Source organism: Hippoglossus stenolepis, chromosome 15 (genome assembly GCF_022539355.2).
Source record: "Hippoglossus stenolepis isolate QCI-W04-F060 chromosome 15, HSTE1.2, whole genome shotgun sequence".
NCBI classification, from domain to species: Eukaryota; Metazoa; Chordata; class Actinopteri; order Pleuronectiformes; family Pleuronectidae; genus Hippoglossus; species Hippoglossus stenolepis.
In genome coordinates this window covers 23,884,119-23,896,517 of record NC_061497.1, presented here as the reverse complement: position 1 = coordinate 23,896,517, position 12,399 = coordinate 23,884,119, and the positions used below count along the sequence as shown (strand labels likewise).

Sequence of the window (12,399 nt, the reverse complement as noted above, 5' to 3'; positions counted from 1 at the left end):
AATGAGCAATTAGCAGGCAAGGATCGACGTCGCGTGACGGACGCAGGAAGTGAAGCGTTATCCTTCCCGCAGAGCGCAAAACACATGCAACGCAGAGACGTGTGCCCGGTCGCTGATCGCTCTCTCCACCGACCACGACAGGTCCCGAGTTGCGTGAGCTCGGCCCGTTAGTGCTACAACGTAGCCCTAGTTTATCATATAGCTGCAGAATTGCTTGAAATATTAAATATATAAATATACATTGAAACCTCTTCCAACTTTCAAGGTTATGACATATTGGAAACGAAGACAATTATACATATATGAATGTAAAATTAATAACAATTTAATTAATCTTTTCTCAAAAACATCATAACAATTTAGGAAGATAGAGAGAGAGAGAGAGAGAGAGAGAGAGAGTGATAGAAGATATAAATAATGGTAATTATGGTTATAATAATTATCATAATTATAAATAAAGATGTGATTTATTATTATTAAATGCATCTATTTGATTTGACTTTAATTGTTACTGTGTGTTGTGAATGAAGGAGAACACACTCTGCCTCTCACTGAATCTCCTCTTAACACCAGGTGGGAACAGGCCGCTGTGAAATGCAGTAAATCCTGAAACACCAACAACTTCTTCCTCAAACACAACCAGCTCCTCCCAGTCAGGACATGTCTGTGTCTCCTCCCTTCACAGACGTGTAAGTGTAAGAACCAGTGAACAACAAGCTGTGAACTGTGGGAGATGAGTCACTGCAGGGAAGTGAACGAGAGGGAGGAGCAGAGACCTGTTCCTGTTCAGAGGAAGTGAAACTGTTCTACAGTCTCTGGCACCAGCTGAAATGGCGCAGCAAGAAAATCAACAGGACAGAGAAAGATTCTGCTGTTCGATCTGTCTGGATCTACTGAAGGATCCGGTGACTACTATCTGTGGACACAGCTACTGTATGAGCTGTATTAACACCCACTGGGACAAAGAGGAGGAGAGAGGAAGCTACAGCTGCCCTCAGTGTAGAGAGACCTTCACACCGAGGCCTGTCCTGAGGGCACCATGTTAGCTGATTTAGTGGAGGAGCTGAAGAAGACTGGACTCCAAGCTGCTCCTGCTGATCACTGCTATGCTGGACCTGAAGATGTGGCCTGTGATGTCTGCAGTGGGAGGAAACTGAAAGCTCTCAAGTCCTGTTTGAATTGTTTGGCCTCTTATTGTGAAAAACACCTCCAGCCTCATCTTCAGTCAGCTCCATTGAAGAAGCACAAGCTGGTGGAGCCCTCGGAGAAGCTCCAGGAGAACATCTGCTCTCGTCACGATGAGGTGATGAAGATGTTCTGCCGCACTGATCAGCAGTGTATCTGTTATCTCTGCTCTATGGATGAACATAAAGACCACGACACAGTGTCAGCTGCAGCAGAAAGGACTGAGAGGCAGAGAGAGCTCGGGCTGAGGAGACAAACAATCCAGCAGAGAGTCCAGGACACAGAGAAAGATGTGAAGCTGCTTCAACAGGAGGAGGAGGCCGTCAATGGCTCTGCTGATAAAGCAGTGGAGGACAGTGAGAAGATGTTCACTGAGCTGATCCGTCTGCTGGAGAAAAGAAGCTCTGATGTGAAGCAGCAGATCAGATCCCAGCAGGAAACTGAAGTGAGTCGAGTCAGAGAGCTTCAGGAGAGACTGGAGCAGGAGATCACTGAGCTGAAGAGGAAAGACCATGAACTGAAGCAGCTCTCAGACACAGAGGATCACAACCAGTTTCTACACAACTACCCCTCACTGTCACCACTCAGTGAATCTACACACTCATCCAGCATCAGGATCCGTCCTCTGAGGTACTTTGAGGACGTGACAGCAGCTGTGTCCCAGGTCAGAGGTCGACTACAGGACATTCTGAGTGAGACAGAGACAGAGATTTTACAGATTGTGTCTCAAGTGGATGTTTTACTGCCACAACCAGAGCCAGAGACCAGAGCTGACTTCTTAAGATATTCACAGGAAATCACACTGGATCCAAACACAGCAAACAGACGTCTGTTATTATCTGAGGGAAACAGAAAAGTAACATGTACGAGTGAAGATCAGTCTTATTCTAATCACCCAGACAGATTCACTGGTTGTTGTCAGGTCCTGAGTAGAGAGAGTCTGACTGGACGTTGTTACTGGGAGGTGGAGGTGGAGGTGGGGGGTGGGAGGAGGAGTTAGTGTAGCAGTCACATACAAGAATATCAGCAGAGCAGGAGGTGAATGTGGATTTGGATACAATGATAAATCTTGGTCATTATATTGTTATGGAAACAGATATATCTTTTATTACAACAGCATCAACACTCCAGTGTCAGGTCCTGTGTCCTCCAGAGTAGGAGTGTACCTGGATCACAGTGCAGGTGTTCTGTCCTTCTACAGAGTCTCTGACACCATGACTCTCCTCCACAGAGTCCAGACCACATTCACTCAGCCTCTCTATGCTGGAGTTTGGGTTTATTCTGGAGACACAGCTGAGTTCTGTAAACTCAAATAGACTCGAGTCATTAAAAGCAGTGATTTAGATTCTGTGTTTAAATCTTGAACTTCTTTTGTCTCCATGTTTGTTGATCAAAGTTCGTCGTGGTGACGTTTCTGCTCCGCACAGAGATCAGCTGTCAATCAAACACTGACCTTCCTTTATCACACATATTCAGTTCTCACTTTGTAAAGACAGAAATCTATAATTACACTGACATGAATGTGTTTGAAAGAACTAATGTTGCTGTTGTTTTCTAAATCAAAGCAGAAATCAGGTTGTGTGATGTTTTAGAACCTGTATCGATCCTGATTAGTGTTGCAAAGGGGCGGAACATTTCCGGTAACTTTCTGGAAACTTTCCATGGGAAGTTAAGCTCAGGAATTTTGGAAATGTTGACACTTTTTTTTGCAAAAGTTAGCCTATAACAGGGAAGTTAAAGGAAGTTGAAAACAAGACTAGGCGAGCCGAGCTCAGCTGGACCCTGGATGCAGCTCGTTGGGAACATTGTCTGCCAGAAAAGTAAACCTATGACTTTGTGTTGTTGTTGAACGTCTTTGTCATTACCTCGCATGTTGATTCCTTGTTACACTGAAGCCATGTTCATGTTAATACCAAGTTCATTTGTATACAGTAGGCTAACCTTTTACAGCACTGAGAGTAGGATGTATTTTTTAATTAGATTTTTCTCTAATTTTCTACTTATTCTTTGTACTTTGTGCCTTTTGAATAAACTATTTTACAACATCACTGTGTTTTATACTATTCTAATTTTATCATTCATTATTTGTTTTACTTCATCCTTCAACTTATCTTTCATGAAGATTTATCCTTTTTATTTCCTTTATTCTCTTTTTGATCCTTTACTTTGTTTGAAATTTGTTTTAAACTCTGCTTCCTGACTTTAAATTGTCTTCTTCTAATCTTGTCTCTGTTGTGTTTGCATGTTAGTTAATGTGAATTGTCACTTGTAAATAAATCAACCTGAATTCAAACTTGTTCAGCTGCTGAAAAATACCATTTGAATAACTCAAATAAGTGCAGGAATGGAACTACGTGATGTAAAACACGTTCTGAACAAATATATCTCCCATCAGGAAAAACAAACAAAAAACCCTTGTGTCGACTAAACTTGTAATTTACACACTCACACACACAAATGACAGATGTGGCCCATGTGAAAGAGCATTTATTTGAAAGTCTCGAACACCTGGGGTACAGTATGATGCTGAAAGACGATCACTCATCATGTCCACGTCACACGGCTGATGCAGTTTAATATAAAACCAACGATCCACCTGAAGGTAACTTGCTAAAAAAGAGACGATCATAATAATCTTCATAGCAGATAGAAGCTTCTCTGTCGGATACGTAAACACCTGAAGTTCTGAATATAAGATTACAATGAAGAGATGGATATTTCTCCTGGTGGACATTGGACATTTACAAGAGGTTTAGTCACATAAGAAGCAGGACTCTCAGTGACATACTCTTAGATATTGCATCAATCACAATGTTTTGCTTTTCTTTAACGAGATTAAAAGTGATGTGCTCAAGGTCCCAGCTCTCGGAGGGGAAAGAGTTTAATCGAGGAGAAGATGGGGAGGGGAATTTAGGTTTTTAGCAGAATAAAGTGTTGCACAATTCTTAAAACAAATGAATCTATATACTATTTCTTCTGTGACGTTTCTGCTCCGCACAGAGATCAGCTGTCAATCAAACACTGACCTTCCTTTATCACACATATTCAGTTCTCACTTTGTAAAGACAGAAATCTATAATTACACTGACATGAATGTGTTTGAAAGAACTCATGTTGCTGTTGTTTTCTAAATCAATGTAGAAATTAAACAAAATGGAAGAGTAAGACTTATAGCTTTTGCAAAATTCAAAAGAAAAATTGTTGCATCAAGCATTATATATATTTCACAATAACGTTTTGAAATTCTGGTGGGAATGTTTGAGGCATAACATAATGTGGATTTGTTGATATTCTATTAGCATCATGATGATCAAAATAATGTCAGAATAAGAAAAGTTGATTATTGGTGTCCAAACGTAGTTATTAATAGGTATTATAATGTGGAGAGTTATCTTCCTTTGAATTTAACATGCTACAGTAATATTTATACAATGTGACTTATTTATAATAATAATAATAATAATAATAACAATAATAATTAAAACGAGGTCCCAGACCCTGAAGTGGACGTCGGTGACCCTGAACCCGAGGTCCCAGACCTCGTCATTTTGCCAGGAGCGAGAAGAAGAAGAAGAAAAGGAAGAAAAGCAATTTGAATTGCATTTGATTACTTTGAAATATGCTATTTGAATAAAGTTTAATTGATATGTTGAGGTTACTTATTTTCAGCGCGTCTGCTCCACCTAGTGGTCACAAGACAGAGAGAAAGAGATATACAAAGGATGTTTACTCAGTGTCCCTTTGGATCTTGACAAAAAAAAAACTGACTTGAATTGATCTAGGTTTATTAAAAATATACAAATAACAACAGAAATTAAAGCCCTCAAAAAGCCAATTCATTTGCCTGAATAACTGGCAAATATTATAATAATAAATAATAATAACTGGCCTGAGCACATGCTTTGGTGAGAATTTGAGGGCTTTAATTTGTTGTTGAATCCTTTGATGCTGATAATGCAGGAGTGGAGTTGTTTGTTGACGGCTCAGCATCAAAGGATTCATGGTCCATGTATGTCCGAGATACAGAACCTCGTGTTTTGATGGCGTGTAATCAAACCTTGACGCCACGCCACGGTCACACCGTGTGACGAACAATCGATCTTTGAGGTAGTTTTTATCTCCGTCTTGTTGAGATGACACTCATCCCAATTTGAAGTTGATCTGATGAAAGTTTGTCAAAGTAAAAATGTGAAAAATGTGAAAAATGTGAAAAATGGCCACTAAATGCAAAATGGCGGGCTTCCTGTTGCGTTTTTCAAAGTGCACCTCGATTTTTGTGAAGATCGGTCAATGTGAACGTGTTCCAGGGGGCGCGGGGGGCGCTGTTGAGCCATTTTGCCACGCCCATTTAAAATTACTCCAGAATACGTAGATTTTCACCACTTTCTAATTTTCTGCAAACTTTGGTAATGATTGGAGCATGTTGAAGCCCTCAAAAAGCCAATTCATTTGGGTTACAATAATAAATACGGCTGCAAAGCAGCACTGAACGGGCCCGAGCACACGCACGTTGAAGCCTGTTGCAGTTAGTGGAGAGAGCGATCAATGACTAAGCGCACGTCTCCACGTTGCATGTGTTTTGCGCACTGCGGCAAGGACAAACGCTTCACTTCCTGCGTCCGTCACGTGACGTCGATCCTTGCCTGCTAATTGCTCATTACGGTCCACGCTATCAATTGCACATCACACTGTGAACGTTTTATGTAATTTGAATGATAGTTGTAAAACAAAGCTTATTTCCTGTTGCCAGTAGGTGGCGCCATCAGTATTATTACATACAGACTAATAGATCTGTTCAAGTAGGGGCTCTGATGTAGCGTGAGCAATTTTGTGTCAATTGGACAATGTTACAACAACTTAATTTTCACACTGATCAGTAGGTGGCGCTATGACCCTGCACTAATATTAATATATGGAGCTGTTCAGATGAGAGATTTATACGATCTGAAGCGAAACAAGAGTTTTTGTTTTTGACCTGAACAGATCAGTCTGTGCGTAGTGATGCTGACACGCTGCACATGATGGCGTCAGTGTGAAACTGCACTGACATGTAATTCAAACTTTGTGTAACGAGTCATTTATTTTGTGATGTCATCATTTAATCACCATGTTTTTCACCGAGTTAGAGATTCTTACTGTATCAGAGAATATTTAAATAAACGTGACAAAGAATCATCATTAGAATTCAACCTGTTACAGAACCAGCAGAACTTTAACACATTGACCACCAGAGGCCGCTGTGAGCTTAATGTTTCCTATTACAGGAAACTGTGGAGATCTTTGAACTCTACTGTACTGTACTCTACTTTACTCTAATGTAATATACTGCACTGTACTCTACTATACTCTACTGTAATATACTATACTTTACTCTAATGTAATATACTGTACTGTACTCTACTCAGTCAGTATCGGCTCTCAAACATGACTCTGTCAATCATGACATGTTTTGTTTTTGTTGTGGACCTTTTCTCCTATTTCTTTATCTGTGTAATTTAAATGGATATAATACTTTATTGCCACACAACTCAGTTAGTTGGAATTTGTCTCAGTGTGTCCATGACGAGACAACACAGCATAACTTCCCTCTATTCCCTCTCTCCTATATCCCTCTTCCCTCTTCCCTCTTCCCTCTTCCCTATTCCCTATTCCCTATTCCCTATCCTCTCTCCCTCTTCCCTCTTCCCTCTTCCCTCTTCCCTATTCCTATTCCCTTTTCCCATCCTCTCTCCCTCTTCCCTCTCCCTCACCTCTCCTCTCTCTCCCTCTTCCCTCTCCTCTCTCCTCTCTCCTCTCTCCCTCTTCCCTATTCCCTCTCCTCTCTCCCTCTTCCCTCTCCTCTCTCCTCTATCCCTCTTCCCTCTCCCTCTTCCCTCTTCCCTCTCCTCTCTCCCCTCTCCTCTCTCCTCTCTCCCTCTTCCCTCTTCCCTATTCCCTATTCCCTCTCCTCTCTCCCTCTTCCCTCACCTCACCTCTCCTCTCTCCTCTCTCCCTCTTCCCTCTCCTCTCTCCTCTCTCCCCTCTCCCCTCTCCTCTCTCCTCTCTCCCTCTTCCCTATTCCCTATTCCCTATTCCCTATTCCCTCTCCTCTCTCCCTCTTCCCTCACCTCACCTCTCCTCTCTCCTCTCTCCCTCTTCCCTCTCCTCTCTCCTCTCTCCTCTCTCCTCTCTCCCCTCTCCTCTCTCCTCTCTCCCTCTTCCCTCTTCCCTATTCCCTATTCCTATTCCCTATTCCCTCTCCTCTCTCCTCTCTCCCTCTTCCCTCTTCCCTCTCCTCTCTCCTCTCTCCTTTCTCTCCTCTCCTCTCTCCCTTCCTCTCTCCTCTCTCCTCTCTCCCTCTCCTCTCTCCTCTCTCCCTCTCTCCTCTCCCTCTCCTCTCTCTCCTCTCTCCTCTCTCCTCTCTCCTCTCTCCCCTCTCCTTCCCTCTTCCCTCTCCTCTCTCCTCTCTCCCTCTCCTCTCTCCTCTCTCCTCTCTCCCTCTCCTCTCTCCCTCTCTCCTCTCTCCTCTCTCTCCTCTCCTCTCTCTCCTCTCCCTCTTCCCTCTTCCCTCTCCTCTCTCCTCTCTCCCTCTCCCTCTCCTCTCTCCTCTCTCCCCTCTCCTCTCTCCTCTCTCCTCTCTCCTCTCTCCCTCTTCCCTCTCCTCTCTCCTCTCTCCTCTCTCCTCTCTCCTCTTCCCTCTCTTCCCTCTCCTCTCTCCTCTCTCCCTCTCCTCTCTCCTCTCTCCCTCTTCCCTCTCCTCTCTCCCTCTCTCCCCCTCCCTCTCCTCTCTCCCCTCTCCTCTCTCCTCTCTCCTCTCTCCCTCTTCCATCTCCTCTCTTCCCTATTTTTCTTTGCTCAACCCAACTGGTTGAGACAGATGTCGTCCACATTGAGTCTGTTGATCAGAGTTTTTTCTCTCCACAGTCTTCAGAGCTTTCTCTATAATGTTAAAGGTCTCGAGCTTCTATGTAAAGAGCCTTGAGATAATAATGTATATTATGATTTGGCGCCATTCAAATAAAATCAAATTGAATAAACACATAAGAAGAAAAGAAACAAAACACCTGAGGTCACCCCTCAATGATTTCTAAATAAAGGTTGTATAATCAAATACTGTACCAGTCTTAAAATCATATATATTAATTGATTTTGTTGGTATTATTCATGGTATAATTAAAAGACTTTTAGGTATAATGTGTATTTATAACTATTACTTACAACATATTGCAGAACCCCTGCCCTGGTGCTTATAGTTTTTTATATATTGAGGTTTTGTTTCCGTCTTTTTATATATGTTAACATGTTTAACACGAATACTTGCAGAAGTACAGCACAGGAAAGTCCTTGTGTGTTTAAACCTGTTTGACATTAAAACCGGATTTAATTTGGGGTTTTATTCTGACCGGAAGTCCAACTGTGAAGTTGTCAACAAACGTTTTATTGTGAAAAGCCAGGCGGAAGCGTGTTGCGGTGGCTGACGTGATTGACGGTGGACCGGCCGAAGTGATCGGGACCGTGAAGACTTCATCGCCGCTCCGCGTCCCTCCTCCCCGGGTACTTCTCCACGGTTCACCGAGCAACTTCTCACGCGACTTCCCCGCAGACTTTAGCGGATTTTAGCGGCAGAGGATCGGCCCGGAGCCTCCGTGTGTTCGGCGGGGATCGGCGGTGTTCGTTGCCCCGCGGCTGGCGGCTAGCATCGGTTACCGCTGCTAAACATGGTGGCCTGTAGGCAGGAGGACGGAGGAGCGAGCCCGGGCTGCGAGCTGCTGTAGACGGGGAGCTGTCTGGAAACACACCGCGAGCTGTACCGCACATCCCGCGGGGTTCCACCGCAGCTCCGAGGACTTTTTAAAAGGACGCGGGGCAGTTTGAGTGCTGAAGCCGACTCACGGAGCAGCAGCGGCGGCGGCGGCACCGGCCGTGCTCCGTGGACCGTGGATAATCTCCCGCAGAGGAAAAGTTTCCCTCCCGGTTTTGGAGAAAAGTTGCAGAAACATGCGCAAAGCTGCGGAGACAGAAACACCTCGAGCGGGTTCCAGGAGCGAGTCGAAGCCGCAGTGAAGCCGGGAACTTCTTCCTCCTGTGGGACATTCTCCGGATTATCACGGGTCGTCGTTCCTTCCTCGCGCAGACCTGGAGCTTCGGGAGGAGGCGCCGATGAAGAGGAAGATGAAGGTGATGGTTTCTCGCTGGTAGGATTCTGAGCACAGAGCGGTTCATTACATGGAGACTCGCCTGACATGCCCAGGAAGGAGTTGCCACTACCTGAGGGTTGGGAGGAGGCCAGAGACTTCGATGGAAAAGTCTATTACATCGACCACATCAACCAGTGCACGAGCTGGATCGACCCCAGAGACAGGTAGCGTGACCTTTGACCTCCCGCAGGTCACCTTGAACACACACGTGACCCCTGCACACCATCACTATGGAGACTGTAGTGATGACATCATATTCATATTTGGTTCATCGTCACAACACTCACTGATTTATCTACATTAATCGTTTTAACCGCTCGTTACCGTAGAGATGTGCTGATATATATTCCTTTCCGATACCAGTTCCTATACCTGGATTTCACGTAGTGGCCGATACTGAGTAGCGATACCATGTGTCCCTTACCGATACTGAATACCAAGCCTGTTTATCCCTTCCCAATATTCATTACGATACTTTGCAAACTGTACGATACGAGTACCGATACCATTTTTCCCTTCTTGATACCGATTCCGTTATCTGGAGTGTGAGTATCGGCCGAAACAAGTACCGATACCATTGGTCCCTTCCCTGTACAGATTCCGATAGCATGACTTTGTGTATCGGCCGATACCAAACGCCGATACCAGTGCATTTTACGTGAATAACTTGCATAACAAGCGGCTGTATGCTAGCTGTACGAAGGGGTGATCGTTATTGTCGTATGTCCTGGCTCAGGTCAGTTCTGGAGCCAATCGGCTATCGTCTGCCCGAGCTGACACGTGATTGGTGGATCGGGTGAATCAGTGGGAGCTTGATTCCACGGCTTCACTCCTCGATCACTTCTTCACTGACTCAAGTGATTGTATTTGAAATATTGTAGTTTTTGTACAAGAGGAAGTTGGAGACGAGTTGTTTTTAGTCTTTACTCAGACTCTTTAGTTTATATAAGTAAATCCCCACTTTGAAGAGAAGTCTTGTTTCTCCTCTGGTTTTCAAATCACTGACTCCTGTCGCTCGGTCACCATTAGTTTTTTTCCTAATGATTTTGAACAGGTTGTTCCTCCATTGAATTAAACAGAGGAGCCCTTCTCCCCTTTCAAGGCTAATGAGACATCACTTATGAGCCGAGCGCACACTGAGAGGGAACGTCTTGTCCGTCCGCCCTCCCCCCCGAGATCTCACTGACGTATTCAGTAAATTCACCAAAAGGACAAAGACTCGGCTTCAAGGTCAAATAAGAGGAATTTGTGCAGGAGAGTTTTCTGCCTCTGCTCTCATCACGACTCAGCTCTTCATCGCTCTTCATCACTAAACCTGTGCTTCATGCAGCTGGTCTCACACTCTGCATCATAACTAGAGCAACGCTGTGTCTCGTCCCATTCAAAGTCCCGTCTGTACGTTCCTGATGAAGAAGCCACAGGTGCCTCAGCTGCATCTGGTTTCTTAAATGTAAAGATTTAAAGACTTGAATATCTGTGAGATTTGGAGAATTAGTCGGACAAATGAAGAAGTTTCCTTGTGTTATAACGAGTCAGAGGCAGATTTATCAGTTCGCTTATAAAATCGATCATTTCAGTGTCTATGTTTGACGATATGATAACTTTTGTTTTACCTCACCTACGTGGGCTGCGTCTACCTATACTTGACTCTGATTGGTTAGTAGACCGCGTGTGTGTTGTGTTGAGCTGTTGTCAATTTGGCTTTTGTGTTAATTTACGTCTTTGAACTAAGAGCATGGAAAAAAATTGTCTTCATTTGAATATCTGTAAAATTATATATATAGTGTAACGACCAGGAAAATGAACGTCCTCGTGGTTCAGACATTATATCATCAGAGGTGAAGACTGCAGCTTCTTCTTCTTCTTCTTCTTCTTCTACTGTTTAATTCTGTCTCTACTTCCTGTGATTGGTCCAAAAGTCCAAACTCTCCAAACAAGTGTTTTCACTCTGGAACAGAACCATGTTCAGTTTGATCCAGACCCAGAACTCCTCTTCTGGTCGGACTAGATTTTGGTCCGTTGGTCTGGACCACGTCTGAGGAACCTTTTGTGAAAGACGCCTCTTGATTGTCAGAACAATTAAGCTTTACTTTTTCAACTCACTCGAACAAAGATTTAAAAAAGTCCCATGTGAGGATTCGTCTCACAGGACGGACACAAGTGCAATAGATGCCTCGTGTAACTGAACACGAGAAGAAACCGTTTCTAATTAAAGACACAAATACATGTTCAGGTGGAGATGGAACCTGAAAACTGGATTTACTCTCTTCTTTAGCCGCAGGTACGTCCTGCTCATCTTCGTTCCTCTAATTTGAATTCAGGTCTGGAGGTGTGAGTTACCTCTTTTTTTTACACCGCCCCCCCCTCTTATAGAAATACATCAGTGTAATAGGCTTAGAGTACCAAGCATGCGGCGCTGCTCAACACAGACCCACTTGTACCAAAACACCGTGTTAATGGGGAGGCCAGATTTTCACAGAGACTCGTTTTTCATCTTCACCAGTTACTTAAGACCCCTCGGACTTTGACACCAAATCCTTTTAATGGCTTATGTCTGGAATTCAGAGGCTCAGGGCTTGTTTTTTCTCTCCTGTGAGTCAGTAACGGTCTCTTTTCTCATTGACTTAGCTTTTCTTTGTCACTGTGTTTTACATGAAGTTGCACAGAAGACGAAGAATCAGCTTTAATCCTTAATAAAAGGGGTTTTTTTGTCTTAATTTGGCGACAAACGTCAAATATCTTAACACAAACAACAGAATAAAATCATAATTATTTTAGCTTTGGGTTTATTTTTCAGTTTAGTAAAAGGATTTTGTTTCATGTTTTCAAGTTTTTTATTTTTGTTGAGAGTTTTATCTTTTTCTTCTCTACTTAAATATAGAAAACCTGCCGTTGCATCCACTTTGGTTTTGTGTTCATCAAATTAAAGAAGAATAGATAAGAAGACAAGAGATAAGATTGAATTCACAGTGAACGAGTCTGACCTGGACAATCTCCTGCTGCTTCTTCAGATGTGGATCACAGGATTTTAACGCTT

At 43.5% G+C, this 12,399-nt stretch overlaps 1 protein-coding gene and 1 pseudogene across 1 annotated transcript in view; both read left to right on the top strand.

The window, feature by feature from the left end:
• The first annotated feature begins 830 nt into the window (after window positions 1-830).
• LOC124854880 lies at window positions 831-2,501 on the top strand (annotated as a pseudogene).
• A 6,131-nt stretch (window positions 2,502-8,632) lies between these two features.
• wwc1 (WW and C2 domain containing 1) overlaps window positions 8,633-12,399 on the top strand; it is a 31,358-nt gene continuing 27,591 nt past the window's right edge. The window contains exon 1 of the mRNA XM_035178993.2: window positions 8,633-9,526. Coding sequence (XP_035034884.2) covers window positions 9,408-9,526 — 119 coding nt within the window. The 5' untranslated portion in view covers window positions 8,633-9,407. The remainder of the gene's footprint in view (window positions 9,527-12,399) is intronic.